Source organism: Anomalospiza imberbis, chromosome 4 (assembly GCF_031753505.1).
Source record: "Anomalospiza imberbis isolate Cuckoo-Finch-1a 21T00152 chromosome 4, ASM3175350v1, whole genome shotgun sequence".
Taxonomy (NCBI): domain Eukaryota; kingdom Metazoa; phylum Chordata; class Aves; order Passeriformes; family Viduidae; genus Anomalospiza; species Anomalospiza imberbis.
Genome location: NC_089684.1, coordinates 5,893,212 through 5,914,360, shown reverse-complemented (window position 1 = coordinate 5,914,360; position 21,149 = coordinate 5,893,212). Strand labels below are relative to the sequence as shown.

Sequence of the window (21,149 nt, the reverse complement as noted above, 5' to 3'; positions counted from 1 at the left end):
TGGGTAAGAAACATATCCAAGGTATTATCCCTTTAGGTTATGGATTGCTTTTTGTTCTGCCTCCCGTGGTGTTACAACCTGGTAATACCAAGCTCTGAAGATTCACACCAGGGGATGCTGAAACTGAGCCATAGGGACACAGCTTCAGCCAGAACTTGGGAAGACTGTATCAATGGGAATCTTGTATTGATTTAAATGGGTTTTAGAGCTTGGCACCTGTGAATGTTGCTGCTGTCACTTGTGCATCCTCTCAGTGTCGGTAATAAGAGAGCCTTCAGTTGCAGTACTTGTTCCAGTCAATAGGACAAGGCTGAGAACTACTATTTTGTTTTAATGGAGGAAGAAGGTATGTGCTTTGGAGCATCTCTCAGAGCACTCTTTTTAATCCTTCACAACACCTCTTTTTCTGCTTCTCTCGGCAAAATTGTCCAATCTGTGAATTTCATAGATGAGCTGTTTTACTCCCAAATACTCCCATCTTTCAGCAGTGAATGAGGAACACTCCATGCTTTTTTCCTCCTTTTGTCCTGGCTCACTTCTCCTCAGGGATTTCTTTTCACAGACACAAACTTCATTCCATCCCATGTGCTGCTGATCCATTATCCTGTCAAACTGAAACCCAGGCTGTACTCAGAGGCAGGACAGAGTGAAATCTGAAGCTTCCAGGTCAGCCCATCCTGAATAATCTCTCTTTCTATTGGTCTGCCTGCACTGTGAGCTGGCAGGGAAACAGCACGGGGAGACCTCAGCACCTTTCCAAAGGTGGAAGCAGCGTGTGATGGACACCAGCAGGACTCGCCTTCCCTACACAGTTGCCTGCAGAGGATCCATGACCTGGCGTTTGCAGGGCATCCTCACAGCTACAACTCTTGCTCAAGAGCTCCACGTCTTGGCTGCCACCGGTGCTTTGCTGGACCTCCCGCAGGTGGTTTTCCCACGGACAGCTTTTGGAGGTGGCTGTAGTGGTGGTTTTCCCAGCCCACCACTGGTCATTGCTCTATTCCTCTTGCATCTCTCTGCTGCTTCATTGTTCTCCTCCAAACACGGCTTTTTGACACAGCTTGCTTTTCTGTTTTCAAGGCCTTTCCTGGACTCCATGCCCACCAACGCCATCCTTGCCCCACTCCTCCCCTTTCTTCCCAGCTGCCACTCCCATTTGGATGATGCTCTAGAGCAGAATCCTGTAAATCTCCTAGCATCTCTCCAGTTATTCCTTAAAATTCCTCTATACTAACTTTAGAAAAACCTACAGCAGGTCTCTTTCTACACTGCCTGGCATCATTTCCTTGCCTCCTTTTCTGCCCTGCTGGTCCTGCCTACTGTTTCTTTGCTTGTGAAGTCACAGAATCACAGAATCATTTAGGGTGGACCAGACTTTTAAGATAATAAAGTCCAATTCTTGACTGATTACCATATTGTCAACTAGATCACAGCACTGAACACCATGTTCAATCTTATCTCAAACATCTCCAGGGATGATGACTCGAAAGTTGAGGAGTTTGAATTGGATGACTCCAAAGTTTGAGGCTGCAAAGTTTGGGCCTTTGCAGGGATCTTTCCTGGAGCATTCCTCAACTCTTTGAAACAGTGCAGCTTTAGCAGCCACTGCTGCTCAAACTCATGGCTGATAGAATCAGCTGCTCCTGGGTACATTTTGTGCCCATCTCACAGGGCTGGGCATGACACTCAGCTAGAGCAGGTGCCTCGAGCTGCTGGTCATTCACAGCTTGCACTTCTCCTTCCCTACCTCCTTTTCCCTCTCTTTCTGCCAAGCTCCATTAAATGCTTCCACCTGAACACAATTAGCACTGATAGTTTACCTGGAGGTTTTTACTTCCAATATTTAGGACATTCCCTTACTTTTGGGTTATGCTGGTTTAGTCTTTTTTATTGCAGGTTATTGTTGTGTTTTAACTCTGAGGTAAGCCTGGCTCATGCCTGGACTGGGATACCTCTCAGTGACTGTCCTCCCTCCTTCTTAATTTTCTCTGCTCCCTGGCCTGTTCCCCCTTGTCCCCCACCCCCAGTTTTGTAAGCCAGGCTGCTTCCTCTTTCCCCTCTCCCATTTTTTGAGTATTTTTTTAGCACTTCCCTTTTCCAGACTTGCTGTGCAGCCATAGATGACAGAGGTACAGCGTCTTTAGCAGACACTGGAGTAACCCTCTGCTTCCAACTGCCTGTGGCAGCACATTTTAATCTCATCAACAATTGCACAAACTATTTATAATCAGCTCTCTGATTACATTCCTGAGGTCAACATCCAAGTTAAAAGACTCAGTGTAGCTGGTACACTGCTGCAAAGCCTCCTCCCTCCCAGAGGTTTCCAGAGCTGCTGGTCAGTAGTTCAAGGATGCAGTCAGAGGTGCCACCTTGACTCCTGATCAGGTCTCCCACCTCACTGCTGCCCTTCTTGCTTCCCCTGCCTTCCCCCCTGCCTCTCACAGTGGTACCTTTGGGAAAAGCTGATCAAAATGTGCCTGTGTTGACACGGCCCAGAGGGAAAAGCCTGCATTCCATATTCCCCAGCTCATCCAGCCTATGTCTGGCCCTGAGGGGACACAGCCCTTGCAGCAACCCAGCTGGTGACATGGATTCCATTGCTTGCCCTGCTGCTGTCCCTCCCTGCTGCTCCGGCTGTTGTTCTGTCATCACCACAGAGCCAGGTCACTTTGGGCAGCTAAGGCACCTGCTGTTTTTGAACTGATTTCAGCATGACCCAAACCCTCGCTCTTCTTTTGTGACTTACTTAGAAAAGTCAGTGCCACCCTTTGGGCTTCCTTAGGGAAACCTGGAGTCCTGTGGGCCACCGAGCCCTGTGCACCACTGGCCCTTAGAGGTGTTCTACAGGGAAGCCCCATTAGAGCAGGGTGCTGGCCAGGGAGGCTTATACATCACGTGCAGGCATAAAATATGGGAACTAGTGAAAGGGGTGGAGGAATCTGGTTTTCATTTTGCCTTTGGATGTGGGTTGGCCACCCCAGTGGAGGGAAGCCTCTGGGATGACCTTACTGCAGCCATTTAATACCTGAGGGATTCTAAAAAAGTTGAAGAGGGAATTTTTACAAGGGCATGTAGTGATAGGACAAGGGAAAATGGCTTCAAACAGAAAGCGGATAAATTTAGATTAGATAATAGGAAGAAATTCCCTACTGTCCAGAGAAATTGTGGATGTGCCATCCCTGGAAGTGTTCAAGGCCAGGTTGGATGGGCTTTGAGCAATGTAGTCTGGTGGAAGCTGTCCAGGCCTGTGGCAGGGGGTGTTGAAACTAGATGGTCTCTAAGGTCCCTTCCAACCCAAAACATTCTGTCAGTCTGTGCTTTCACCCAGCAGCATTTCAGCAAGCAGAAACTACCAAACATAAGGCTGAGCTCCTGTTGTGCTGCTGGAGACTCAGTAAAGCTGGATCCTTCTTCTGATGCTTCTTCCATCTTCCATAGATCTCAGGAGATAATTTTATCATAATAGTGCATGCATTCTTATATAGAACCCATCCTGGGAAAGGTTAACCAAGAATTATGGACTCTTGGCTTTAAATGTCAAGCCTGAAGAGCAGAGAGATCAAAGCCCACTTGGGGTTTTTTATTGGCTTCCTGAGGTCTTAATAACAGGCAGGCTGAATGAAGAAAGCAACACCTGTGGGGTCACCAGTCTTACCAGCAATCTGGGCAATGGGACCACATGTCAGGTGGGGAAGCCACAGTCTCCTGAGTGCATGTCCAGGCTCAGGACCTTCTGCAGCCACAGCATCCCATCACCTGAAAGTCACCCCTCATCCAGAAAGCTCATAGCCTCAGCCCAGGTGAGGTGGGAGTGTGCTGGGCACAGGGAGCCGGCTGAGGATGAGGATGAGGAGGCAAAGAAGAGTGAAGAGGCTCATCAGGAAAAGCACTCTATGCAGAGAAGGTTCCTCCTGCCTTCAACCAGCCTTTTTGCATTGCATCATGCAGGAGAGGTATGGGCTGTGCATGTGAGGAAGTAGCTTTTAGCTGAATGGAATAAAAGGGAATACAAAATGTTCTGTGTTCAGAAATAGAAAGAGGAAATTCTTGTGTCTGTTAAGAAGAATCTTGCAAATTTAAATCACCCTGTTAGTGTTTACTATTGATCATGTTTTTATGCAGATTGCACAGTGATGACTCTTTCCGCTACTCTTTGTAAAGGTCTTGTGGTTAAATAAATAGAACCAACATTTTTTAATGAACATGAAGTACTGTGGTTGATGCATCTTTGCATCAGATACTCTCAAACCACTCAGACAATATTACTACTGCTTTATGCATATTCTGGAAAACCTGTTACTGGTTATCCTTCAGAGGTGATGAGATGGATTTGCATGGTACCTTTTTGTATACAATTTGAAACCAGGAGGACCTATTAGATCATCAAGGTTGGTCTTCTAACACTCCATCATATGGAATTTCATCAGGTAAGTCTCTGTAAAGCTCACCACGTTCAACTAGACAGAAATATTCTGGACTTGTGCTCAGCAGCAAAGGCAGAGCATCATTGCCAGTCCTTTGACAGTGGGGGCAGCACTGCGAGCTATGTAACCTGATGCCAAATCTTGCCTGCAAACACTAAGCAAAATCACTTTTGCAAAATGACTACTGAGCACCTTGTTTTCTTTTGAGACACTTTAATTACACAACTGTCTTTGTGACAGAACACCTTGGTCTCTAGGAAGAAAAGAACATTGCTTCATTTGTTAGGAGAAGACAGGTCCTAATTTTTTGGTTTGTGATTATGCAGGAAAATCTGAACCTCAGAATTTGATTTGAAGACATAAAATTAAAATTAACAGCTTACAAGGTTTTGTTCTCTCTGTTTCCACTAATTGACTGTCATGATGCAGGCAAAGCAAGCCATTGCACCAGTCTTGTTTGAAGACCATCACCACAGAAATAGCAGAAACCTGTTTTGGGGCAGTGCTGTGGATGCTTGAATTAAATGTAACAGGACTATCAGTGGTATGACAGGTATCTGCAGGGGGACATGCTCCATAGTTGGAAGTATTCTCTGTGTAAGCCTAGGGCAGCAAAGACAACCCTTTTTGCCTCAAAATCAGCCAATTCTTGTTTACTCTGATATGCAATAAGACAGTGTGGCTTTCTTGGGAAGCAGCAATATGATGTTCTCACATACTTTGGGATGCAAGTCCCAGGATGTAATAAACACACGAGCTGACAGCACCCAACCAGTGACAGCTGTGAAAGCATTGCTTCATTCAGCAGGCCTTTGGATTTCATTTCGCATGACTCATTGATGCGAGCTTTGGAGATTATTGTGCTACCTGCAGTGACACCCGGTGGTGATGAAGCAGTATTTTCCCTCTGCTCCTGGTCCCTCAGAAAGCCAGAGTTCTGTGACTGTTCTGCTGTGGCAGTCAAGAGCAGGAGGAAATACACAGCTGAAAGGTTATTTTTCCTGGTAATGAGTACCACTACCAGTACAGAATATGAGGTGACAAGTCTTAATTTAGCTGATCATATTCATACTGCTAGTATTTCTAATCACTAGATGTGATTTCATGTGATTTTCCTGGTAATGAGTACCACTACCAGTACAGAATATGAGGTGACAAGTCTTAATTTAGCTGATCATATTCATACTGCTAGTATTTCTAATCACTAGATGTGATTTCATATGCATACTGCCCGGCTTTAACAAAAACTAATATTATAGTTAAAAATATGAATTGCATATGATTGTATATAATCCAGTCAACTGTATATAATCCAGTATAGTAAAGCAGTTTAAAATTTAAGGAGAAACCATATAAACTTCCAAGAGCAATGCATCATGCATAAAAGGAGACGCAGTACATGTTAATAACCATATCATCATAAATAATGATTTGTGTTGGAAGGGACCTATAAAGGCCATCTAGTCCACCCCTCCTGCAGCAAGCAGGGATACCTTCCACTAGGCCAGGTTGCTCAGATCCTGTCCAACCCCACCTTCAGCATTTCCAGGGATGGGGCATTTACTGGGCAACCTGTTCCTGTGTTTCACCACCCTCATCATAAAAGAACTTCTTCAAATGTGGTTTGAATCTACCCTCTTTTAGTTTAAAACCATATTCCCTTGTCCTATTGCAACAGGCCCTGCTAAAAGCTGTCCCCAGCCCCCTTTAGATACTGACATGCTGCCCTAAGGTCTCCCTGGAGCCATCTCTTCCCTAGACTGAGCAACCCCAAATTTGTATTTTGAGTAAGTTCCATGGGTTTTCTTATGGAGCAGAGTACTAAAAGTGTGGATTTTGTTCTCAAGGAAAGACTGCTTCCATGGGGCTTACCATCATTAGTGTCTGACTTGCCTTTTTTTTCTTTTAACAAACTCTTTTAATATTTGAAATGGGTACTCTCAGAGACTGTTATAGGAAGAAGGCAACATAAGGATTTGCTTAGCCAGAAGGGAATATTTGACCTGCTGTAAACGAGATAGCATGACTTGACTCCCCAGTTTCAGCCCGAGTCTTTATTTTCTTCCTCCTTCCATTGCTTAACATTAAAAGTGTTTATTCAAAAAAGAAAATGGTGTTGGTTTTGTTGGTTTGGTTTTTTGCTTGTTTTGTTTTACTAGAAAACAGTAAAAATTGTTAGGTATCTCATATGCCATCTTTTTTTACTTTTTAATTGATTTTTGAAAAGTTTGTGGTTCTGTTGGCTTTTCAAGTCAGCAAAATACTAACATCAGACTTCTTAAAAGCCTTCTGGACATGATTTAACTGGACTTGATGATCCAGGTAGTCACAGACCTTCAGGTGAAAACAGTTGTTTGCTTTCCAGCTCAGCGTGGAAACTGCAGCCACGCTTGGGACGAAAGATCTCTCTCGTGGAAGTGAGGAACTGTTCCCACCTGGGTAGTATATTCACTTTCATGGAAGTGTTTTCACCCAGCCTTTCACCTGACTTGGCTTGGCAAGGAGGTGGTGAGCTAATGAGCTCACAGATCCAGTAAAAAGGTTGAATTTGAGTAGGAGGCAGTGAGATGAAAGATTATTACAAGCAGAGTATTTAGGAAAGACATGAGAAAAATAGGAGAGACAAGTAAGACATGACAAAAAAGGATGTTATCACCTCTCTCTCTGCCATCTTCAATAGGCTCTGTCTCTACGAGCAAGTTCTACATACTCTAACACCATCCCTCAGTTAGAAGTATCTACATGCCTCCTCAGCATTGTGAAGGAGTAAAATGTGGCTCCAAGTGGCTGAAAGGACTTGATGGGAATACCTCATTTCCTAAGACCTACCTCTAATAAATGATTGGTACTTTGAGTGTAGAAATTCAGCAGAAAATGAACTCCCTTGCTTTCCAACCAGTCCTCAGAGATCAGAGGAGCTGGGTGGGGACTAGGTTTAATTTCTGCTTATAACCAATTCAGCACTGTAAGTCTGGCTGTGTTCAGTAAGATCTCAGATGCACAATGTAGGCTACACTCTAAGCCTGGTCTCACTCACGACCACACATTAACAAATAATGCAGTTCACTGGAGCAACAGGCAATCTAATAGATTCTTGTTAGAGTGCCAGTGCTAAATTCACTAGACCTACATAATCTGAGAGTACAGCACTATGTACAAGTGTTTCCAGGCATACTCTGGTGCAGGTGGAAATCTTACCAGAGATGTCCCTGCTTCAGGGAGGAGACAAGAACAAGCCCATCACCTTGTCTCCATGGTGGTCACATTCTCATCCTCTGCCATGGAAGATTTCAAATACTTTTTGGAGAAGTGAAAGTGAGACTGTAGTCAAGTGTCCTGTTACTGTCATCATGAACAGTGGGGTGGCGCAGCCACTTTTATATATAAAAGAGGGACACGGAGAGAGTTACAGAAACTCCAAAGACTGTGGGTCACACCCAGCGTAGAACATGTAGTATCACTCCATCTGGCCAGTTGCAGAGCTAAGGTAAGATTAAGGAGAACCCCTCAGCCCCCATCACCAGGCCATCATGCCCACTGTAATCCCTCCAGCACCTATTTCATGGCATACCTCAGGAAATCCCTTCACCACATATGCCACCATCTCAAGGCTGCAGGCCTCATTTCTCCAACTGGCTACTCGTAGCCTAGCTTTGGTTTTGTTTTGCTCTATTTTAAAGACCATTGGAAAAGCTGTACAGTAATCTTCCTTTAAAAGAACAAGAGGAATTAAGACCAGAACTTATTAAATCTGAGGGAAGAGCAAACTCTGTGACAGGAGTTTTTCATAGCAAAATAACTAAGAACTCAAGGAACATCCCTATGCTCCATTACTCTAAAGCAGATTAAGAGAAGTCCTGTCAGTCATTTACAACATATAACCTTGCAAATGCTTGTTGTAATTATCAACCTACAAGAAGAAGAGGCCTGTTTAATTTTTCAACAGGAGCATGGGCAGGAATCTGCCCAGAAGTGAAATTTCAAGGAGTTAAAATAGACCTACCCTCCCTCACAGAACATTTCTAAAATAGAGAGAGACAGGATTGCACCTGTCCAGCAGGCAGTCATCAGGGAGCTCATCTACAATGTGTAAAATTGCCTCCTTTGCATCCTTTTTTGAACCTGCATTTCCCATGTCTCAATCACTACTCTACTATCTGGCTACACAATGGCATACAATAAAGTGGATTCTTTTCAATTTCAGGTGGTAAGGCTGATGGGGGAGAAAAAAAGGACAATAGTAATTTGAGGAAAAAAGGATAGAATTAAAGTTAAAATTAATCTGCAAAAGCTATCAGATCCTAAACAAATAACACACATAGAAAAGCATGATACAATCCAGGAAATGGTATTTAATTAAAAAAACAAACAAACAAACAAACAAAAAACCAAGTACAAAATGCCTCTGGAAGTGAACATCAATTTGCCAACATTGTTTTTGCTACACAATTTTAAAAGAGTTGCAAGTCTTGTTTCCAAGCACCTATAATAATTTCATATTCTGTCTTCCGCTGATCTTAAAAAGACTGCTACAAGTTGAAATATCAGCAAAAATGTTTTGCAATTTTGTAAAAGTCTGTCTCAGAAAATTCAGTCAAGAGATATAAATTTACTATTTGTTAACACATGGAATTAGCATTATGAAGAGAAATTTCTCCAGTACCACAAATGTAGGTTCTCACACAGATTTCATGTGGCATGCACAGAGCCAACCCATTCTTATTTAAGGCAAAAAAGAGGAAAGCAGACTGTTAAGAATGCAGACTTCCTTTTGCACTGGTTTTTATAGCCCCAAATATGCCCCAGCAGCTCCACCCTTAGGGAGCTGCAGAAAAAGACATTTTGGAAGACTGGTCCCTTGGGCACTCAGCTTCAAGGTCACAATACAAAATTTATTTTGAAACAGCTACCATGTTGACATAATTGTTTTATCTAATATTCCATACACAAAGTTAGTAAATTATCATGAATTATCATGAAAAACTGACTGTACTCTAAACATGCTTTGTAACTGTATGCAAAAATACGAAATGGCTATTTTCCACAGTTTATGCCCAAAAGTGTAAAAAGAGTTTAGGTTAATTTATAACTTAACCTTTAAGAACTTGAGTTAAGAAGAAATGTGTGACAACACTACTACCATATTACCATCAATGACATTCTGAATCTTCTTTGAAAGATATGAAACCAAAGATATTTACAAGAACTGTTTCTTTTCTCTGCCCCTTCAGCAAAGTGAAATGTAGCACCAAATAGCTCCAATAAACTATCTGATCTTTCTTTGGTATCCCCTTCCTAATTTTTTGCAATACTCAGAGCACTACTTTCAAATCTGCTTCAGCTACTCAGCTTTGCATTTCTACACAGCCATACTATGTTTTACCTCTAACAACAGACATCTAGCTAACTTTGAGACACTTCATTGTGCCACACACAGTAGTGAACAGTTATTCAGATTTAAAAGTGGTATTTTGAACTAATATTGCATATAAAATGCAGATAAAAACATGAACTGAAAAATTATTTTAGGAAGGGAAATAAAATTCTTTGGTGAGCATAGAGACAATACATGGAATCTGTTTCTTTGCATTAAAATCCTGTCGAGTTGAGCAGGACTCATACTCTGCCACTCTGCGATTGACACGCGTTAAAATCTGCATGAGTTCAAGTTTCCTTGCGTGTTCCTTCAGCATTTTACACAGTGACTGAATAAACCATGAGCCTTCAGCTGAATTCCTCCAAGAGTAATAGCCTGTGGAAGACAGCAATGTCTAAGTGATCAGATGGAGCAGCCTTTGATACAGGACAGGTCAGCAAGTAGGAGAACAATGCATTGTTTCCAGTAGCAATCAATGTTTTAAAAGAACAGCTCAAAACCACCAACCAACAACATGTAGACTATATAATCTCCATAAATTCCAATTCAAAATTTTTCATCTTTTATAATCTAAGAAAACCTTAAGAGGAAGAAAATCAAATGTCAGGAAAATTATCTTCTGCTGCAGGAATCTTAGTCATTAATCACTTACTAATTTTCGTGGGGTACACAAATACAAAGAAGAGGTGACAGTATAGAGGGAAAATGGGTTTATGTGTCATTAGTTTCACAAATATGTGCAGAATTAAAGATTGAACCTACTTCTGCTAGTGGAAATATGACATATGAAGGGCTCTGCCACTATCAATTTTGCTGAAGGATGCAATGCAATACAGTCAAATACAGACAAATAATATGATGTACTTATCATCCACTTCTGCATATTCTGATTGTTTTGTTCTCTCAGAATAATATCTTTTCCTCTTGCTGTAAGTTATTTGCACAACTCAAATGAACTGAATTTCCAGCAGATGAACATTTGAGGGTTTGCTAGTGAGAAGGATATATTCAGGGTTTGGTAGGGGTTTCGTAGGAACTGAGAATACCAACTACTTCCACAAGAAAGCAAGTCAAATTTGAAAAAGGTGATTGAGGGAAGTAAATATTTATTTCCATGAAAGAGTGTATTGGGTCTGGCTGAGCAGGAGTTCATAACACCCCAGTGCTTTGGTTACTGCTGAGCAGTGCTGCCTCCCTAACAAGGGACTGGGACAGGGCAAGATCCTGTGAGGGGACACAACTAGGACATTCCATACAAGTGACAGCACTCACTGACTGGGTCCAGCTCCAAGTTGTAATTTATAGCACGAGTACAGGCTGACATGGATACAGTTCCTCACCTGGAGCTGTAGAATAGGCATACAGGAAGTCTGCCTCTACAGGTATTTTCTGACACATTGTTTCTTCTGATCCACTGTCTGTCTCAATGCCAGAATCTAATTCTGTCCCTCTACAAGCCTATTTGGTAGAAAGAAGAATGGAAAATAATATTAAAATAGGAAAGTAAATGCAGTGATCATTATAAAAACATTGACATTTTGTGTTTTAAAAATTATAATATCATGGTTAAAAAACTGCAAAAATAACAAGAATTTATGTGTCACATTTCCATTTAACAGACTCAGAAAAAAAGTAGTAACATTTGTTTAAATCAACTACACAATTTGGGTAAGTAAGATAGATATTCATTCAAAAGTGCACTCAGAAACTCATTAAAATACTACCTAAGATTTTATTTAATACACAGAATTAATGCAACACCAGTTGTTATAAATACAGCCTACCTAACAGGGAAAATTGTGCCACTTCAGATCTGAAGAGAATCTTACTCTTATTACTGACAGTAATTACATTCAAATCTATTTCAGATTATCTATTAGGATTAACTTTTTGCACTAATAATTAGTGGGAAAGGTTATTTTTTTTTGAACTATCTGATGATCATTGTTCAGCTGTACATTACCTGAATGAAAAAGAGCTTGGGTTTTCCTGCTAAACTTCTGCACCTGTCACCTCTGAAAAGGCTTGTTAGTGCTTTCAGCTCAAGAGGCCCATCTGTACCATAGATCAATCCTTCGTCGCCATGGCTTAGCAACACGCAAACAAAACTGCTTCGCTTGCTGTGATCTTCTTCAGAAACTTGAAAGAAAAGAGAATTAGCCGAACTTCCTGTACTCTCTAGAAATTTGGAACATTTGATCCTTCCTAGGTCACAGAAGTCTTTAAGAACTAATTAGCATGTTTAGAAGCCTCCAAAGAGTTTTCACTTCTGAACACAAGAAGCCTGCCTACTTTACTTCAGGAGGTTGGGTGCAGGAAATCCCAAATTAAGGGCCAACCCTACCCATTGCAAGACACAGCTACAGAGCTAGGCCAGGAATACTGTAAGGAGACAAAAAGGGTATTCCCACAGTGTCTCAAAGTCGGAATGATACACCTCATCCATGCAATAATGGTCAGTCTCATGATCTGGGACTGGACTGATGGAATACCCTGGGCTTTGGGAAAGAATGGATGACTTGTTCAAATTTATGAAAAAATACAAACAAGGTTAAAAGAAAGGAGCCAAAAGAAATTACGAGTGGTAACTCAAAAAGATGCAAGAGTTTGTAGATGAAAAATAATAACAGTCCCTAAATCTGAAGTCTTACTGTTCCGTGCTTAACAAAATACTAAATTTCTGTTCTGGAAGAAATGAATTGTTTCAACTTTGCTCAAGTGATGTATACTCAGGCATTTCTACAATTTATGGACAAAAACTGCATTTAAAAGAGTCACATTTTCAGCTATTGTCAATAGACCAGCTGCAACAATACGAATGAATTAACCATGTCTGGGAACATTTTCTGGCATAAATATTCACTGGCACTAAAGAGCTACATCTATGTTAGCAAACACTTTCATTAAAACAAACAAACAAACAAACAAATCCCAAACAAAACCAAACACAAAAACCAAGACCAGGATTGCTGCAGGCTAACTGCTGTTGGGAATAACCAGTTTCACTGTTGAACGATGACCTGGAACAGTCTGGGAGAGCACTACGGGGCATGAGCCCCAGTCACGGCAGAGAACCTTCCAACAGTTAACTAGAATGGCCTGTGCTCCAGGGCTACTGATACCTCCAGGCACCATTTAATGTACAGGTCGAGATGCAGCCAAGTCCAAAGAAAGCAGGACTGGCACGGTAGTATAAAGCTCTCACTTGAAAGAAGGGTGTTTTGTTTCACAAGTTAAACAAAACTTGAGTTGTTTATCCAAAAGAAAATTCGGTCCACACACCTGCACTGCTGGTTCCTCAGTCAGAACCTCTCTTTGGGCCACACCACTAAGCATTAAGCACAGAACCCCTCTGCCCCATCTAGCAGTTTTCTTTCCAACTCACAGAGCTTCAGTGATCCCAGGGTCAGAATATAAATCAGTCTGCATTTAAGTTTCAGTCTTTTTTCCATCCTTCTTTAGAAGATGAGAAAGGATATGGAGACAACAGTCATGGCACAAAAGATGGAGAGACAGCTAAGATGGATAAACATAGAAACTATGATGTACATGTCATCCTTAGCAATACATCACCACAAAGTGTGAAACATCATCTAAAAGAACCCAGAAAGGAGAGATGTGAGTGCTAGAGATGTATTTGGAAACAGTGGCTGACTTAATGGACACACACAACATACAATAACTCACCATTTTTCAATAGTTTAAAAATGCTCTCACATGAAAGATCATTGTTGATCTTTATTTTATATCCCAACTTCATAAAAACTTCTCTGACACTTGCAGCATCTGCATCTGTACCTGAACGGGGCGACATCCCTATACACAAGAGAAATGTGTTATTTTTTTGTATTAAATAGATGACATGGTCTGATGGAGCCAAATTATTTTTCTTGTTTATAGCTGTACCAGTCTGAAATACTCCATTATTCCAGATCCACTGTTGCAGACACAAAATTGCATTGTTACATGGGCACACCATCTCCACCCTCTGTACCTGTATTGCAGATTCATCTGCATCTTATTTTTATATCTACTTATCTATTTAAGGACATAAGAAGAATTTAATTTGCAAAACAGAAATCATGACTAAAAGGTAAGACAGACTTATACTTCAGATCGGTTTTCCTCCTCATTACTGCTACACCCTAATGTGCTCCCTCTATGCATATTTGGAAGAATGGACTGAAATGAATCACACCCATGACTTAAATTTAGAGTGCAATCAAAACTGGTCTGCATATTTAATTTTGAAGAGTAACACACAGCATGAATTTATCTAAATTAAGGAAAAAGGTCAAAAACTTGTGAGTGGTACCGGTACATCTATGGAAATTCTTATTGTTTATTATTACACATTCCCCCATCTCTGGATAATCCATTCTGTAGCTGTAGTCTGGCAGAATTCCAGAGTCCATAGACTTGCTAGCAGGTAGGTTCTTTCTGTATAGAAACCAGACAAAATTTAGGTGTTAATTTCTGATCTCTTTTTACAAAATAATGACAATAGACCATTTTAGCAAGCCCTATGAAACTGGTAAGGTTGCATTTGTAGTAATCTTCTGTGAAACTTGCAAAAAATTTGAAATTAAAAGAATAAAGGAAGAACTGTGTTTAAAATTTTAATGCCTCTGCACAGAAGAACATGAAAACTACGAAAACTTAGTTTAAGGATGCCAATTACTGTAGCAACAAGAAATCAGTTTGACTCTTTTACTATCATCTTTTGAAATCCATGTACCTGGAGGAAAGGTTAGCTCTGAGAAAGCAAAACTGTTCTGAATTCTAAACAGAAGTTATTATCATTGAATTTCCACAAGAAAACATTCAAAACCTAAAAAGATATGGCCGATGTGTGCTCCTTTTTTGCTTAAGCAAGAGCCACCAGCATGGTGGCTACATCTGGATGAAGACATCTGGGGAGACAGCTAACACAATAGCTAAGAGCTGTAAGTCTTTTTCAACGTCTAAGGGCTGGCTGAGCATGCACCATCCCAAAATATGGCTCAAATGCAAGTATGACTGTAAGTGACTTGTCTTACTCCACATACAGCAGGGTGCACAGCAGCATCTCCCCTCGAGCAGGGATGCCTCTCTCAGTTCCTCCTTGAGGCTGAGAGATCCTGAGAGATCCTTGGCCACAACAGCTTCTTGCTAAGTAATTGATAGCATGCTAAACTTTAAAATCTTAGCTCAGTGATATTAAGGATTGATTGTGCACATATAATCCCTTAGACATAAACTGCTGACCAGGCTTAAATTGAAGACTTAAACCAAAAGTACCTCACTTACCCTTTAAAGCCTGTAATAGATTTTGCATCTGCCAGATCTTTCCCCAGATGTGGTCCATCTCCTATTTCTGTCATTATTGCTTTCAATTATCAGCTTGAAAATGCAAGAAAACAGAAGTATTATGACAGTTCACAGAACTACTTTAGCCTAGGATATTAGCAGGCAAAAAAAACAAAAGCTTTCTGAGTAATCTCTACACATATTTTATATTTGAAAGAAAAACAGTAATTATTGCTTTCTAAAAAGACTCTGGGAAAAAAGTCTGCAGATCCCTATGACCAAATAATTCAAAAGACCTACAAAAAGCAAGGTAAGAGAGAAACAAATAAAAAATAATCTTTAAAATATTGCAATGTCCGCACACGCACTAGAAATGAAGAACCAAAATCAATACAAGTTATTAAATATGTGCAAAGACTAACAGAGATTAGAAATCAGGTCACAGCAGTTTGAGAAATGAGTAATTTCTCTGCATTCCATTTCAAATGAAACATCACTGCATCCCATTCTAACTGGTGTATATGAAGGCAATTACAGTAGTAGTGAAATAAAACCACAACAATACAACTTAAATCAGTTGATGAAATGAACTCTATGCTGTGGGCTATTTAATTTTATGAGAACACAGGCCAATAAATGATAATGGATACCAAATCAGAAATCAATTTAAAAGCATTAAACCTCCACCTTGGTTACTTGGTGTATACTCATGTAACATAGTACCAAAAGTTACCTTAAACTGAAGTTTCTGAAAACTATTCAGAAAATTATGCAACATAAATTTAAACCACCAAACAGGACAAAATAATAAATGTTTAGAAGTGCCGAGACCTCAAGAAGGTCAAACAAGGCAAGAATTTTGCAAAAACTTACTTTAGCAGATATATTTATGGTAAATAAGAAGGTATAAGTAACCAGACCAAGTAGCAAGATTTGCTGGCCAGATATGATGAAGATTCTTATTTAAGGCTTAAGTTCTTTGGGGCAAACTATATTTGCCATCTAACATCATGATATTATTATTATTATCATTATCATATTAAGTCTCAGCTTTGTGTCTGTACTCTTGTTAGTACAACACAAACACATTTTTGTGGCAACAATTACTGATGCATCAGAAGCACTAATTTGGTTACGTATAACCATCTTATTTCTAGAAAGACATTTACTTACATTTTTAGTGGCTTCAAAAGATCTTCAATTTCACTCTGAATATTATTTCAGAGCACTGATGTAATTAAATCTTCTTCTTCACCAAATTATTCCAAACTTGACAACTGTATTATGTAATGCAGCAAACAGGAAATTTCCTGAAAATCAAATCACCAAAGTATTAAATAAGCTTAGTGTTTTAGAAATAAAATGTCTAAAATATATTTTATAATTTTATTTTAGAAATTTACTTTAAATACAGTATCATAAGGTAGCAACTAAATCTACAATGCTGAACTTGACTGCCTAGCATCTTGATCTGGATTCATTAATCCAAACTTCAAAGTCTAATTCATTAAAAGTACTCTGTGGGAAGAAAAAGGCAAGCAACTCCAAAGGGCAATTCAAATACCTATGACCTGTGGCCTAACAGTGATCCAATGCCCTAGGGAGCAGGGAACATTAGCACTGCCAGCAAAGTCTAGTCTACAGTGACAGCTCGTGTGTGCACCCAGCTCTAACCGAAGAGCAGAGCTTCTGATCCCCAGCAATTGGAAAGAACAGCTTTCATTGACAAGGATGCTCTAAGTTCTCCTGCTCCAGCACAGCCCAGCTTCAAGAGTTTCTATGACTTTTTTAACCATCCCTACTACAATATCCTTGGGTTTGGTTCTCACCTTTTCTGAGCTCTCAGCCTGAGCAAAATTTGTAGGAAAACATCCAAGCAGACTGACCTACCGTTCTGATGCCACTCATACCTTCTCCTGGAGAAGAACTAGGTGCACAAGCACAACCCAAACCCTTCAACGTGGCTGGGATTAATAAGAGAGACAGGGAAATGGTTAACTTCCTTCATCTGTTCTTTGTCTCTCAATAGTAATAAACAGCCACACCATATAAAAAAGCCCAGCATCATGTGCCAACTCTATTTAATCAAAACCAACTAGCAGGTGCACTGAGAGCAGAGTAGCCGTGTCAGCACAGAAATCAACTTCTGCTAAACCCCAGGTGTTCATCCCAGCTGCTTGGCACTGTGAAGTTCTGCAGTGCCTGCGCTGCAAGTCCATGAAAGGAGAGAGTGTAAACTAGCAAATATGTGCCTCCATAAGCTGTGGCCAGCTCCTGTTTATCAGATGAGCCACCTACCAAGAGCTACTTGAAGAAAGACTCAGCCAAAGTACAGGGAAAGCTAACACTCTCTGGCCAACAGATGAACCCCTGGAATCTCGAGGGAGGGTAAGTGGCTTATTAGGCTCTCCCGGGTTCACATCAGGTATGCTCCAACCAAACTGCTGAGCAGCAGCAGCCTTAACTAAGCAAACTGCAGACCCCTGCGAGCACGGAACGCTTCTTACAACAGAAATGTTAAGGCAGGATGCAAACACTAAGAGAGATCTTCAACATTTAAGTGACCTTAAAATAAGACTTATCTCCTTGACCCTTCAGCAACCTTAAATTTTAAAGCTGTAAAACTGTTGTTCTTGATCCAGCACCAAAGAAACAATGAAATTGGAAGAAGTAGCTAGCAAAACCTACAATTCCAACAAACTATACTTGTTTCTTTCTGAAAAATTTAAAACACAACTTGCAATACTGTATCATAAAAATACTTCTCACCAAGGTCTCTGCAAGCCTAGTTCACAACCTACAGTTACAATTGTTCAATGAAGCGTTAGAGCTTCCTGCACTCTACTTCATCACAACTGGAGCTTGTCTGAGAGACTTTACCGAAGCTATAGGGATTATCTAGAAAAACTGGTTATAACATGTTAAGTATTTGAAATGCACATGGTTCATCTTCAGAACTGAATCTGTCACTTTTAATATCCATCAATTCCTGAGCACCCTCAGGCACCAGGTCACCTGCACTTCTTCAAAGAAAGAAAGACACCCACAAAGAGATATCTCTTTTGTTGCTAGGCACTCAAATGCGTGTTGGAATCAGCAGGGAATTTTGTGCTCTAAAGCAGGCTCACAATGCTCTCTGGAGGATGCTGCTGATTCTAACAGGCCACTAAGAATTGCCTCATCTTGCTTTAGGTAATGTAGTGACGCCATGCATTTCCCTGTGGAGGATGATCTCATCCTGGTGAGGGGGAGAAGAAATCATGGCAGTGCTTTAAAAATTTATTACAAATTTTTATTCTGCTCTGTGATATTATTTTCTCTGAAAGCTTAGGTAAAACAAGGTTTCAACTGTAAGGAAACATAAACAACAAATTCTTAAAAATAGCAACAGCATTTTTATAATCTAGCAAAATATATTCTGTAGATTTTAGGAAGCTTATTTTATAATGGTGTGGCTGAAAAAAATACAATAAAAAAAAAAACATGAGACAGAGAATATAAAGGTGATGCTACAATGATCTTTACATATACTAAGTAGTAAGAAATAAAGTGGCTCAAAAAGGTTCAAAGCTGTGCTCTACAAGCTACCAAAAAAAGACCAATGTGTCTCTGTACAGCAATAAGAGCAAAAATATTTTTTCCCTACATAAATGCAGTTATTCCAATGCTTTTATTTTGATAGGAAAACAATAAATAAAACAACATTTGACTCTATTCCAGCCTGGATTTACTTATTCTACCTGGACCTAATGAAAATAAATTCACATCATCATGTGTCACCACTGCCATAAGAACCACCAGGTTTTTCTTTTTAAAGCAATATTTATTTGAAATGAGAGCCAACAATAGAAATGAATGGTATAGTGATAAAAATAATACCAAAGCTTCTGAGATGGGAGAAAGCAAATAACTGAACTGTCTTTAGTCACCAACTGGATCCTAAAATATGCAAACCACAGGAGACAACACATGTTCAGTATATATCTGTTGCTACAAAGCAATGAGTATAGCACTACTAAAACACATGTTCTAAACAGACATCAGCAATGTAAAACATTTTCTTAAAGACAATAAAAGGGCAGTTTCCACATCACATGACTGCAAGAGAAAACGTCAAGCATTCAAAGAAGGTATTTTTTGTACATGAACATATACATGACATATCACGATACTAATGCAGACATGCAAATTAAGAATTTTCCCATCTACAATGTACAATGCTAAACAATAATTATCTGACTAGTAAGAGAAGGAAGATATAGAAGCAGACTATATGAAAAAACGAAAAGCATTTGAAATATAGCATTACATTTTCTGTGAGACACTATCCCCCTAATAAATACTGCTACCACAGACAGAAGCAGGCCCATACTGAGACAGCTCTTCCCATTGCTTCTGGTCTGGATGTAGTTGCTGAAAAGCCCAGACACTGGGCCAGCATTCTGATCTTCCAAAACAAACAGAATTTTAGGTACTCAGCATGAAGCTGTAAAATCAGCTGAAATTACTCCAAGTGTAGAAGGGACCTTGGAGTTATTAATTCACCTGTAGCTATTAATCACATCACCACTGCTATAAGCAACAGCCACATCAGGCTCCTTAACAGGAAGGTTAGAAACCTACCGCCCGGCAAGCAGCTACCTGAAGGAGAGAACTCTGAGTTACAGGGTGACAGACGATAGATGGCCGGCCCTACCCTTCAGCCCAGCAGGGAACAGACAGGACACAACACCCGCCGGGCATGCTACCAACACACGTGTTGCATGCTAGCAAAAGTTAGCCACAGTGCCAGTGCCTGCCAGTGCTTTTCGTCAGTACACACGAGGTTTAGCACGCTTTGTTTCGGAAGACCCGAACACAGCTCCCGAGCCCGTGTTTCCGGTTAATGGTCTCCCGAGGGGTCACCAGCGAGCAGCTCACAATTACAGCGCCTTTTTTTCCCCCCTTCCCTCTGCCCTCTGTTTTGACAGCTTCTCCACAAAGACAGGCTGAAAGGGAACAAACCAGCTGCCTTAAGCTTCTGGAAAGCTAATACGCGAGGCCCCGCGTTCTGCCCCCGGGCAGGGGGAGGCGGCGGGAGCTGGGATGGCACCGCGGGCTCTCTCCCGCCTGGCCCGCGGGCAAGGCCGGGGCTGGTCCGCTCCCAGCACCGACCGACCGCCGGGGCTGCTCCGCTCCCAGCACCGACCGACCGCCGGGGCTGCTCCGCTCCCAGCACCGACCGACCGCCGGGGCTGCTCCGCTCCCAGCACCGACCGACCGCCGGGGCTGCTCCGCTCCCAGCACCGACCGACCGCCGGGGCTGCTCCGCTCCCAGCACCGACCGACCGCCGGGGCTGCTCCGCTCCCAGCACCGACCGACCGCCGGGGCTGCTCCGCTCCCAGCCCCGACCGACCGCCGGGCCTGCGGGGCCGGGAGCCCCGCGGGCAGCCGGGGGAGCGGCGCTCTCAGCCATGCCCGCCCCGGGCGAAACGCAGCTCCCCTCCTGCTCCCCGCAGCCGACTTCCTCCGGGAGAAACGCTGGCGGCCACGCGGACCTGGAGAGACACAGCCTGGTCCACCCCCACCCCCCCCACGCTTTGTTCGGCTCCGCCGCCGCACCCGCATCCCGGCGCCACTGCCACTCACCGGCTTCACGGCCGGCTCGCTGCGCTCCGACCTGCGCTCTCCCGAGCCGAGCGCTGCCCAGCGCGGAGAAAGCCCGGCTCGCCTGGCGCCCCGGCTCGCTGCGCTCTCCCGAGCCGAGCGCTGCCCAGCGCGGAGAAAGCCCCGCCGGCGCCCGGCCCGCCTGGCGCCCCGCCCCGCGCAGGGCGGGCGGCCCGCACCAATGGCGGCGGGGAGCGGGCGCCCGCGGTGAGTCGGTGCCGGCGGGAGCGGCGCGGGCCGGGCCGGGCCGGGCCGGGCCGGGCCGTGCGGGCCCTCCCGGCGCGGAGGGAGGCGTGCGAGGCCGGGCTGAGGAGGCACGGGGTGGCTGCTCTAGTCTCTTCTCCTCTCATGGCAGAGCTCGCTGGGCCGCGCCCTATGGCGGAGCACTGAGCCGCCGCGCCCTGCGGGCTCG

General features: G+C 42.4%; 1 protein-coding gene and 1 long non-coding RNA gene across 3 annotated transcripts; one reads left to right on the top strand and one right to left on the bottom strand.

Annotated features, from left to right (window-relative positions):
* Positions 1-3,114: 3,114 nt before the first annotated feature.
* On the top strand, positions 3,115-9,245 carry LOC137472159 (uncharacterized). The gene is made up of 3 exons (XR_010998038.1): positions 3,115-3,953; positions 5,298-5,415; positions 7,105-9,245. It is a non-coding gene; the product is annotated as an uncharacterized lncRNA (long non-coding RNA).
* Positions 9,246-9,713: 468 nt separating this feature from the next.
* On the bottom strand, positions 9,714-20,839 carry CASP3 (caspase 3). Of its 2 annotated transcripts, none has more exons than XM_068186968.1 (8): positions 20,720-20,839; positions 16,264-16,400; positions 15,091-15,183; positions 14,117-14,241; positions 13,489-13,617; positions 11,765-11,940; positions 11,142-11,259; positions 9,714-10,176 (listed from the first exon to the last, which is right to left on the bottom strand). In XM_068186968.1, the coding sequence occupies exons 3-8, from the start codon at positions 15,162-15,164 to the stop codon at positions 9,950-9,952; spliced, it is 849 nt and encodes a 282-aa protein (XP_068043069.1). In that variant the 5' UTR covers positions 15,165-15,183; positions 16,264-16,400; positions 20,720-20,839; the 3' UTR covers positions 9,714-9,949. The 2 variants fall into 2 exon arrangements, with proteins under 2 accessions (XP_068043069.1, XP_068043070.1); XM_068186969.1 differs by having other exon boundaries at positions 20,729-20,769.
* Between the last annotated feature and the right edge of the window lie 310 nt (positions 20,840-21,149).